Raw genomic sequence first — 12194 nt, forward strand, 5'->3', positions numbered from 1 at the left:
ATACAGTCCCAAATAATGTTCAAATCATGAGTATTTGAGAAGTATTTGCTGCTACTCTTCACCTGAAGTGGTGAAGACATTTTGATGGTCACATGACAAATACGTTTATAAACTGGCATCTGTGCTTTAAAGTTGTGTAATATTGAAAGTCTTCCATGGGATCAACTGCAATTTTTCTTGGGGGGGGGGGTTGCTTTTGGATTTATCATTCTCTAACCTCCTGTATTTGTTCTTTGCACAAAATTCTGTCTGTTGTGGAAAGCTCCTCACTCTGAGAACACCTTCTCCATGGTAAACGTGACAATGGAAATATCATCAGGTTGTGGTAATGCTTTCACTGAGCAGGGGCATGGGGACATCAGGATTAGGACATGGAACCACATACATGACTATAGTAAATGAAAACATGCTCCAGTCTTCAGGAGACCTGAGCTGGAGTGGAGATTACCTTCCCACAGGAGAGTAAAACTAAACACGCAGTCAAACCTAGAGTGGTTGAAAATGAAGAATGTGACTGTTCTAGCAAAGCCCAGACCTCAACCCAACTGAGAGCCCTGGGCCAGACATGAAAGATGGGCTATCCTTAAGTGCAAAGCCAGGAGAGACTTACCCAAAGGACTTGCAGCCAAAGCTGGTTCTACCAAGACCATTTTTTTTTTGCAACCAACAGATGTCTTTGTTTTTGATTAACTTTTGTGTCACAATAAAAATTGTTTTGCATTTTCAAATTGTCCAATTATGTTTTACGAGTTAAATGGTAAAAATACCAATTACGCCTGTTTTAATTTAAGCTTATGACTTAAAACAAATATGCAAAGGCCAAAGTGGCGGCGGATACTAGCGCAAAGCTCTGTATATTAAAATCAACAGAGTTGTGATAAGTTCTATAATTGCTTAAATATCTGAACATGACTCATGCTAGGATTGTCTTTTAGAAGGAAAGAATTGCTATTGTTTGCTTGGAGAAAGACGTCTGAGTGATGGCATATTTGTAGAAGAACACTTCTGCAGCAGCTGGATGATGTGATCTTATTTTAGTCTGTAGAATAGTAGTCGCATAGCTATGAATGACTCTGGCAAGAATGTAATAATGGCCCCATCTGTGTTGATATTTTATTGAGGGTAAAGCATCTTGATAGGAAATGGGGAACTATAAGATTTTTCTCAATATGTCTGTATGACATTGTTGGCTGATTTAATATAGAAGGTGTTCTCGTGTTTTTTTCATTGTAGAATTCATTATTTTTTGTATTTTTTTTCTCGAGTATTAAAGAGGACTTTCAGGGACTGTGGGCACAGCAATATTATACTAAGCTTTTAATCTGCTATGTAGGTTTAGCTTCATCAAGTTCCTCCATTAATCTCTTCTCCTCAAAACTCCATTCCCCCATTAACATCTTCCACTAGTTTCAATATGCAGAAGCTCCAGAAGTGATGGGCATTTCTTGAGAATAACATGGCTTAGAATCAGTCAGCAATTAACCAACCAGAAGAGTGCATAATGGCTACCACTTCCTAGAGCAAGAGCTGAGTGTGGACAGATTGGGCAGACCTCTGGACTGTTTGGCCTCTTGCTGAGTACAGGGCTATAACTTTCAATTTCATTGATCTATATTCAACTGCTAGTGATCTTGGTAAACTAAAAGCAGCATGGGCTGACTTTCACATGTAGTCCCACTCCCAGACAGAGGGGGGCACAAATGAATTGGAGTGTGCAATAATTTGTGGTGCACTAGATTTAAGTTGACACATTTTTACTTGAATCTCTTTTGGTGCAGTCATGCCAACAGCCTGGGTTTACCAAGATTAAATGATTACATTGAAGTGAATCTGTGGTTAGGCTATTGACATTCTATTATACATTTAAAGGAGCTTTAAAACAAGCCCTCACTGACCCCTGTAGCTGCAGAAAGTGTTCTCACCAGCTCACTCTGCTCCCCTTCCCAGAGACCAGCTCAGTGTTTGCATCCACTACAGCAGTGGTTGCCAACCACTGGTCCACGAGAACATTTTGGTGGTCCCAAGGGGTTCTGCCACGAATCAACATTGTGGCGGATGTATACCGCTCAATGTTTCCAGTGTTCTCCATGCGCACTGATAGTCCATATGATCAGTGCGCATAGATTCCACGATGCCTCCTCTGTAGTTCTGGCTCCTGTGAACTCAGAAGGAGGCGCTGGGAGTAGTGCAGAGATGCAGCAGGTGAAGGAGGGGCCCTCAAATGGCAGGGCTGATCAGACTGTGGGAGGGAACACGGAGCTCGAGCACATGGCTGGATAAGAAAGTGAGATCCAATGATGAGTCTGTGTAAGGCAGCAGTGTGTTGCAGAGTGCCAGAGAATTGTGTGTTGGTGGTCCGTGGGATTCAAAATTGTGAGTTTAGTGCTCCGAAAGGTTGGTGACCACTGCACTACAGTATTAGAGGGCTGGAAGGCTGCAAAGGCACTGCTGGGAGGGGGACCGAGTGAGTTCAGCTGCTCGAAGGAACAATGTGAAAGAACTTCAAAGATTCTGACGTAAATTTGAGGGTGAATGGCTTTACAGTGCCTAGAGCTGCAGAGGTCAGCGCTTGTTTTAATGCACACTTACTGCTTGTGAAAAATGTTAAAAATTTGAATGTCCATAGCCTGGTCACAGATTCACTTTCAGGAGGAGGGCACCTTGGATTCCAGTCTGTGGGATGTGTCTCAGTATGTCTGCACATCATGATGGTATTGACTGCTCCATACTGATAAAAGATAAAACTTGATTGGTTGCCATTGATTACTACAACTTTTCTTTGCACCTTTACCTCATTTTGTACTGTCGTAATAAAAAAAGGACACTAGGATACTGACTTGTTGCATGAATACCTGTATGTAGTTCAGTCTTGTATTCACGGTTTGTCTTAATCTTGCACTTCAATGCAGGGAGTCCTGGACAGATTTTCCCAAATTCAGCCTAAGCTGATCTTCTCTGTGGAAGCAGTGATTTATAATGGAAAGGAGCATGCACATCTGGAGAAGCTGCATAATGTAGTTAAAGGTACAACCCTCCCAATTTATCTGCATGCCTGCATATTCTGTGTGTATGTATGTGTGTGTATATAGTGTGTGTATATATAGTGCTTTGAAAAAGTATTCACACCCCTTGCAATTTTCTGCATTTTTTTCATGTTACAACCAAAAACGTAAATGTATTTTATTGGGATTTTATGTGATAGACCAACGCAAAGTGGTACATAATTGTGAAGTGGAAGGAAAATGATAAATGGTTTTCAAACTTTTTTACAAATAAATATCGGAAAAGTGTGGCGTGCATTTGTATTCAGCGCCTTTACTCTGATACCCCTAGCTAAAATCTGGTGGAACCAATTGTTTTCAGAAGTCACTTAATTAGGAAATAGAGTCCACCTGTGTAATTTATTCTCAGCATAAATACAGCTGTTCTGTGAAGCCCTCAGGTTTGTTAGAGAACCTTAGTGAACAAACAGCATCATGAAGGCCAAGGAACATACCAGACAGGTCATTGATAAAGGTGTGGAAGTTTAAAGCAGGGGTAGGATAAAAAAAAATCCCAAGCTTTCAACATCTCTAGGAGCACTGTTCAATCCTTCATCCAGAAATGGAAAGAGTATGGCACAACTGCAAACCTACCAAGACATGGCCGTCCACCTAAACTGAACGGCCGGGCAGGGAGAGCATTAATCAGAGAAGCAGCAAAGAGTCCCATGGTAACTCTGGAGAGATCCACAGCTCAGAGGAGAATCTCAGGGAGAATCTGTCCACAGGACAACTAGTAGTTGTGCACTCCACAAATCTGGCCTTTGAGGAAGAGTGGCAAGAAGAAAGCCATTGTTGAAAGAAAGCCGTAAGAAGTTCCGTTTGTAGTTTGCGAGAAGCCATGTAGGAGACACAGCAAACATGTGGAAGAAGGTGCTCTGGTCAGGCCTGGTCAGGCCTTCTCATCCAGATCAGTGCCTGACCTTCAAATGCGCTTCTGGAAGAATGGTCAAACATTCCCATAGACGTATTCCTAAACCTCGTGGACAGCCTTGCCAGAAGAGTTGAAGCTGTTATAGCTGCAAAGGGTGAGCCAACTCAATATTGAACCCTACGGACTAAGATTGAGATGCCATTAAAGTTCATGTGCCTGTAAAGGCAGGCGTCCTAATACTTTTGGTAATGTAGTCAGACAGACTTTCTTAAAGTACTATTGACATGAAATTTTCACCACGTTGGTAACAACCCATGCAATCCATACATACAAATAAATCAAAAAAATTTCAGAAATTATGTGTAATAAAATGTAATGACGCAGGGAAAAATTATTGAACACGCTAACTGAAATTTAGGAAACGTATGGAGAAACTAGTCGTATGCTTTGCTCAGGTGTGATTTTGGCCCATTCCTCCAGTCTTCAATTCTTTAAGGTTCTGTGGGCCTCTTCTATGAACTCTGATCTTTAGTTCTTTCCATAGCCTTTTCTATTGGATTCAAGTTGGGTGATTTGCTGGGCCATTCTAGCAGCTTTATTTTCTTTCTTTAAAACCATTTGAGAGTTTCCTCGACTTTGTGTTTGGGATTATTGTCTTGCTGAAATGTCCACCCTCGTTTTCATCTTCATCATCTTGGTAGATGGCAGCAGATTTTTATCAAGAATGTCTTGCTACATTTTTTCCATTCATCCTTCCTTCAATGATATGAAGTTTGCCAGCACTGTGTGCTGAAAAACAGCCCCACACCATGATGTTCCCACCTCCAAACTTCACTGTTGGGATGGTGTTTTTGGGGTGATGTGCAGTGCCATTTGACCTCTAAACATGGTGTGTTTTCTGGTATCCAAAGAGTTCAATTTTGGTCTCATCTGACCAGACTATATTCTCCCAGTATTTCACAGGCTTGTCCAAATGTTGTGCAGCAAACTTTAAACAAGCTTTAACATGCTTTTTCTTCAGCGATGGAGGCTTGCGTGGTGAGCATGCATACAGGCCATGGCATTGAGTGCATTACTTCTTGTTTTCTTTGAAACCGTTGTATTTGATGATTCCCAGTCTTTCTGAAGCTTTCCACAATTGGTCCCTGGCTCTTGGACAATTCTTCAGATAATTATTTTCACTCCTGTGAGAGAACCTGGTTGTGGCCAGTTTATGGTGAAATTATGATCTTGTCACTTCTGGATTATGGCCCCAACAGTGCTCACTGGAACATTCAGAAGTTTAGAAATCCTTCTGTAACCAATGCCATCAGTATGTTTTGCAACAATAACATTGCGAAGGTCTTGAGAACTCTTTGCTTTTACCCATCATGTGATGTTTCTTGTGTGACACCTTGGTAATGACACCTTTTTATAGACAGTTCAGTTGAGACTGAACCAGCTGATATTAATTTGAACTAACAAGGGGCAGGATTGCTTTCTAATTACTGATAGATTTCAGCTCGTGTCTTTGTTTCCATGCCTTTTGCACCTTCCTTTTCATGTGTTCAATCTTTTTTTTCCCTGTGTCATTCCATTTTATTACACATAACTTTTACTGAACTTATTTTGTTTTGGTTTCTTTGTATGTATGGATTGCTACCAACTTGTGATGAAAATATATTTACCTAGAAAAATGGTGACGTGTTCAATACTTTATTTACCCGCTGTATATATAAAATCAAACACTGAAAGCACACACCCACCATAATGTCAGTAGCATATTAGAAGTTTGCTGCCTTTTAGTCTAAGGATGCATGGATAAGGTGCATTACCCACCTTTTTCTGTGCTCAAGGGCTGTTCTCCTCTGCCCAAAGTTTAAGGCTATGGGTATCCCTCTGTATCTTCACGTTCAGTTAAGGACTATGAATCTTGCATTGTATGCAAGAAGGCACGCATGTAACTGGGGCCTGGATCGCCTTTGAAAGGCGGCATTGCTGAACAAGCCGAATGGATGGAGGGACCCTGCTGGAGCAAGTACAGGCTGCTAAGGCACCCTTGACATAATTAAAGAATATATGTTACCCCAACATTTCATATTCCTGATACTGTATGTGCCTACCATACCAATATGTAAGCTCTGGGGCCTAAGGTTTGATAGTTTGCTGTACACCAGGGGTCCTCAACCCTTGACTCCACATAAGTTGCCTTTTTAATGTAAGAGGTTTGAGCCCTAGTAAGTTTGAAAAACTGTACTTGCAGAACTTCTTTTACCATTAACATGACAACCTTTTGTGTCATTCAGTTGTTTTATGTTGTGTAGTATTTGTGGTCAGTTTGTATTTTCTACCACCTTCTTGAATGTAATCTGTTTCTTCCATTTTCCTCAGGATTACCAGACTTGAAGAAAGTGGTAGTGATTCCTTATGTCCAGGCAAAAGAGAAAGTAGACCTCTCTAAGATTCCTAACAGGTTGGTTTAAAATATTCCCCCTCCTAAACCCTTTTTCTTTTCTTTTCTTTTGTCCACAGTCTGATTCCAAACTAACAATTGTTATGGGAAAAAACAAAACTTTTTGCATTGATACTTATTAATTCTGCACCAATATATATTACTTGACGCTAAAGGATAATTCATTCTGCATGGGCACTGGGCATTAAGGCCAGGCACATACTCATTGGAGAGAGATTGAATGTTTAGTTTATACTGGCTTCACAAAGTCAACCCTTCAGTTTGAAGTCTCGGTTTTAAAGGAGGAGCAAGCACTGGGCCAGAGAGCCAATTTTTAAGGCCCATTCCATGCTATAAAGGCTAAAATTCAATAATGAAGCTACCCTTGCTAACTTAAAGGTGCAGGCTCTGAGGATAACCTGGAGCAAGCAAGTAGCTTAACAGTAGTTTGAGATGCTTCTGAGGTCATTCAGAATTCATTGACGGGTGCACTTGACCTGCTTCTAAATTCCCTTTGACCTGCTTTAGTCCATAGACTTGCATGGGGTTGTTAAAAACCCATTTGAAGTAAACAAAAGCCTGTGTGCACAGACCCTAACCACCCTGGAACCTGTACCCTGTAATACAAGCCAGTACAGGATCCCTTCTGAAATGCAGAGACTCTTGCCGCCAAAGTGATTCCAGCATTCTACAGAGCAGTTGTCACTTTCTATTTTCTTTACTGAAGAAACGTATCCTCGCCACTTTTGTAACAGAAGGCATGGCTTTGGGTCATTACTCTTCAGTTGAAGATGATTTTTTTTTTCCCCCCACAGAAAGGCTTTTAATTTTTCAAGTACAAAATATAAACAGACTTTGTTCCTCCTTTTTATTTATTTTTTGTTCGTATTTCCCAGTTTTTATAGTTTATTTTTAAAATCCTGAGAGCCATTTGGCTGAGCCAGCAACAAATCCATATAAAGTGGATGCATTTGTCTCACTTGTTTAGAATATGTAAAAGTGTTTTAATGTAATGGCATTACAAGTTCCATACCAATTAAAAATGGATATGGGACACTTCATTGCAACATGTTGTGTCTTCATTAGCACATCTGCGCCATGTTTCCTTTGCTGGGCTTTCTTTTTATAAACGTACATTTTGCGTGACGTGTACTATTTCTGGAATAAACATTAGTGCCTGAGAGGGCTGCTACATATTGCGTACATCAATGAAAACATGACAGTGTCAGCTGTTTTTATGTCTATGGAAAACAAATAGTGACAGATGGATTAGACTGTGAACATGAATCAGATTATCCCTACAGTACAAAGCCATTTTGAGACATTCTTTGTCACATAAAGGGGCATTGCAGGCATGTACAGTACATGCATAGGTAATAGATTTTCCTCCAGATTTAAAATAGGCAGCCCCGTGTGTGTGTTTTGGTTCAGCTCCTAAACTAACATAACCCCTGAAATTAGCCCTAGCGGTAACCTTTCTTGTATATTTGCCAGATCCTAATGGGTGCAGCCATGCTGAATTCTTACCTCTCCTACACTGAGAGATATCACCATAACGTTATGAGTGCCAGTAACTATTGATCCATACTCTTTCTTAACAACCTGCTCAAATTTTTTATATTATCCCTCATGTCATCAATTACACATCAGAACAAAATAGATAAAGCTTTGCTCTGCTTCCAGGCTGCCAGTGTGCTAGTGGGATATGTCTCATTCTCTAATGGTGTAAACCACCACAACATTCTTTGTACACAGGTTTTTCCGTTGACTCATTTTGCCTTAATGTGGGGCTTAAAGGAGAAGTATGGCCAAAGCTATTTTGGCTGTACTTCTCCTGTATGTCACAGGAGTGCAGTTCGTTCTGCACTCCTGTGACCCTTTTTCAGCTGACAGCTAGACAAAGTCTGCTTATGGCTGACATCACTCAGCTGGTCCAGGCTCTGGAAGGATCCCGACTTTACAGATCCGCTGAGAGCCTGAGCCAGCCCCTCCCACCCCCTCCACAGCCCGGCTTTCCAGTGAGCACTGGAGGGGCAGAGCAGAGAGCTGGTAACTGACAGTCATGGCTCTCTGCTCAGAGTGGAGTGGGAGAACTGAGTGATCAGCGGTGTTTGATCTGTTAGTTCTCACCGCAGAGCCGGGGGGGGTTGGGGGGCAGATGGAACATCAAATCGATGCTGCATCCACCTAGGTGAGTATAATCCTTTTTTTTTTTTTTTGTGCTTGCATTTGGGGGTGAGGTAGAACTTTAGCTAGGAGTTGGGTTTTCTGGCCAGGCTTTGCGCCTGTGTGGATGCTGAAGTCTCAGCCTCCCCAAAGGTGGGGGAAAAGGGCTGTATAGTTCTCTGGTAGTGCATCTATTTTTTTCCAACCTTGTGTAGTGCAAGTGGGACCCATAAGCGAGATCATCCTGTCTCCAAGCATTGTACTTATTTTGTGTGCAGTATAGTAACTCCTAGCAACCTATCAGCTGTCATTGTTCACAGTGCTGACTTGAAGCCCAACTAAAAAATGATCCTTTGCAGAGAGGCTGCATTTACACTGCAGGTTTAATAGCTCATTTTGTTCAGGGGGGAGGAGAATCCATTGTACTTGCCTGATCCTCTGTTCCCCTGGCAGGTGGGGCTCCCCCATGATCCGGTGGAGGAATGCCCAGCGTTGTCATGTCCAATGCAGGGTTGTGGACTCCGCTTTGGTCTTAATGACGTCAGGAACCTAGACCACTGGATTGTGGGGAGCGTCTCCTAGACCAAAACAAGCAATTAACCATTGGCAGTGCATGCACATCCCCGCTGCAAGGGATAGTTTCTTAGTTGCCCGGAGTGGGGCTTTATCTATCTGGAATGTTTACCATAGCTTTTAGTATAGAGCCCACAATTTAAGCATTGCATTACATATCATTCATCCATATCAGTCCCTGCTCAAAGAGCTTACAATCTAAGGACCCTACCTCATAGACATGTAATGGGGCAAAATTAGACAGTTGTCAAATCCCCTACCAGGATGCATTTGGAAGTGTGGAAGGAAAGTGACACAAGCATCTAGCCATTGTGCTGTCGATACTGGTTGCTAAGGCTGATGGCAGCAATTATTTTGCATCACCATATAAACCATCCTTTGTGTTTTCATAATTGATCCCTACAGTGTGCATGCCACACATGGTCAGGGAGAAGTTAACAGATTTTTCAGCAGCTGCTAAGTTATGGTAATGCATTGACATTTTTTTTTCATGCAAATTTCTGGGGCATGCATTCACTTGAACGTCTGGAAGAGAAGATTTATCTTCTCATAATGAGTGAAAATTGAAATTCATATTATAGCATTCACCCTCCCTTTCTTCTCTGTTATTTTATTTATTTTTTGTTTGATTATTTTCCCTCCAAGTGTAATTTTTCATGGCGCGCTCTGGCAGCTTCCCATTTATAATACAGGTCCTAGCAGACTAGACAAAATATTATCATTTTCCACTACAGTCAGCCAGACATGTATGTTTTAGTGGGCCCTCCTCCGAGCCCATTGCATTTTGTTACAGATAACTGCCTGCCAAGTGCATAATGGTTCACCGGCTATTGAAAAGCCCACAGCTCAGCTCGGCGTAAAATTAATGACATGATTTCCTTGCAGATAACATAAACTAAAAACACTCCAGTCAGAATACAAAACTTAGTAATTTGATGTGTGGAGACCAGTTTGCCAGCATCTGCTACCTTGGTTGGAATGTCCGTTTTGTCAGATAATGCTCTTTTCCATCCTGGTCATAGCCTGCAGCAGCTACAAAATCCTCTCGTTGGCAGCAGCTTGCCTTGGTAAATTGTAGTTTCCAAATTGTTAGGTTTGCATAACCTGATATTTATAAAATGTGTTTTTTTCCCTTGATTATTTTTCTCTTTCCTCTTCTTTTCTTACGTTGTCAGCAGCTCTTTTAAGTCCATTGGTCTAAATTTTGTGGGGAGTAATGCAGAGGAGAATGGTTGTGTCACTCTTGGCAAACAAACCAGTAAGTGCTTTGTATGCCTAAAATGAGTGCAAAATTTAAAGCAACCCTGTACTTTGTCCATTAAGTATCAAGTAACTAACAGGCTTGCTTTATGACAGGAAGAACTTACTTGCAGTATCTTTCCTTATGCTTGGCTTCTCCCTGTATACCCACTGGAGCCATCAGGTCAGGCCGAGGGGTAATCAAGGCATCATATCCCTAGTTCATATAAGAGAAACAAGAAATATCAGGTATGGAGGCACACAACTCTCTCTCGCCTGCTTGACCACAGTGCAGTGCAAATTGCCAGGTCTGGGTGCTATTACAGTAGGTGTGGGTGCCTGGTCATTAAACCTATGCTTCTGCTCTAGAGTTGGGTTTAAAACTTGTAGCTGAACTCCAGGTAGATCTAAAAGACGCATATTAATCCAGCTTTGTATGTATTAATAAAACGTACTGTACTTTTTAAATGCAAGAAGTGTAAGTACCCAAATTTTACCCGGTATCAACCTCTTGCAGACCTTGTACAGCAGAGCACAGAAAGGGGGGAGAGAAGCAACAAAAAGTAGGTAATTGTACCACAGTGCTCCAAACTGTGAGGACGCTCTATGCTACATGAGTTGCCGTCTCCTTGAGCTGACCTCATATTCGCAGTCCTGTGTGTGTGTTTGTGCACACACCCCTTCTGGCTTCCGCTAAACAGCGGTGAAGGACATAATTGTCAGTGGCTCCAGGCTGTAAGGGCTCTTTATGCTACATGAGTTGCTTTCTCTTGAGCTGACTTTGGGCATATCCACAGTCCTTTGTGTGTCCATATACCATCCCTGATGACTTTTGAGGATTTGTGACCACAGATGAGCCATTTGCTGTTATCCTTCGGCTGAGTTTTTCTATAGTAACATAGCCAACATATTGGCAAACCCTTCCCTGAAGAAGATTTGTAAAATGAATAAATTTTAAATCTGTTAGCATTTAATGGCTGGGGAACATCCTGGGAAGAAATTCTTGCATGGGGTGTATTGCGGTTTAATTCCCACCAGTTACATATGTGTTTTACGCTTTTTTAAAAGATGTAGTACCCTGTCAAGAGTGATTTTTATGTAAATGTATTTTAATATTGCATATAATAAAATACATTGTACTTTTTATATATTGTTTTGTCATATAAAGTCCCATGGGAGGGTAAAATTGGTACAAAATTGGTAGAGATTTGCATAAGGATGGAGGTGAAAAAGCTGGACATAGACACAGGGCCTTATTCAGTAAAGATTTCTTATTCCTATGGCCTGTTCCCTAATGTAGCAGGAAAGGCTAACAGACATTTCAGTCTTTCTTCCAATTTTTTTCCTTCCCATGACTTTGCAGGTTTTGTATAATAAATTGCAGTGTGAAATATTATTTATTTTTTTTTTTTCAGTCACATTACTGCAAAGCTCCAGCTCCTATCTGTATTGTGGAGGGTTGGCAATAGGGATACATTCAGTATTGCAGTCATGCCACTTGCCAGTGTCCATTGTGCTAACCATTGTCAGAGGGTGAAGGAACAACTGGTGGAGAACAGATCTTTTGGGTCACGTGAAATCTCGCATTAGCAGAGAACATTGCGGTTGGTTGAAAGTGACATGTATTGACTACACGGCGCATACATTCTTCCAACAATTGAAAGATGTATACAACATGCATATTAAATGCCAAATTCTGAACATTTTCATTCTCCAAATACGTCACCTATTGGAATCCTTACTAGGAACCATGATTAGTCATTGCCTACAATGGCTTTCGGGACTAGATGCCACACTCACCCAACAACTCAAGGCCTAGTATCTTTGCTATATTCCCCACTTTTGGGTTTTTCACATACCCAGGACCCTT

The 12194-nt window shown here is 41.4% G+C and overlaps 1 protein-coding gene across 1 annotated transcript in view; it reads left to right on the forward strand.

Moving 5' to 3' along the window:
• Nucleotides 1-12194, forward strand: part of AACS (acetoacetyl-CoA synthetase) — a 138251-nt gene that overhangs the window by 45913 nt on the left and 80144 nt on the right. The window contains exons 6-7 of the mRNA XM_073627917.1: nt 2910-3024; nt 6286-6367. Of these exons, the coding sequence (XP_073484018.1) occupies nt 2910-3024; nt 6286-6367 (197 nt within the window). The remainder of the gene's footprint in view (nt 1-2909; nt 3025-6285; nt 6368-12194) is intronic.

This window comes from Aquarana catesbeiana, linkage group LG01, assembly GCF_042186555.1.
Source record: "Aquarana catesbeiana isolate 2022-GZ linkage group LG01, ASM4218655v1, whole genome shotgun sequence".
NCBI classification, from domain to species: Eukaryota; Metazoa; Chordata; class Amphibia; order Anura; family Ranidae; genus Aquarana; species Aquarana catesbeiana.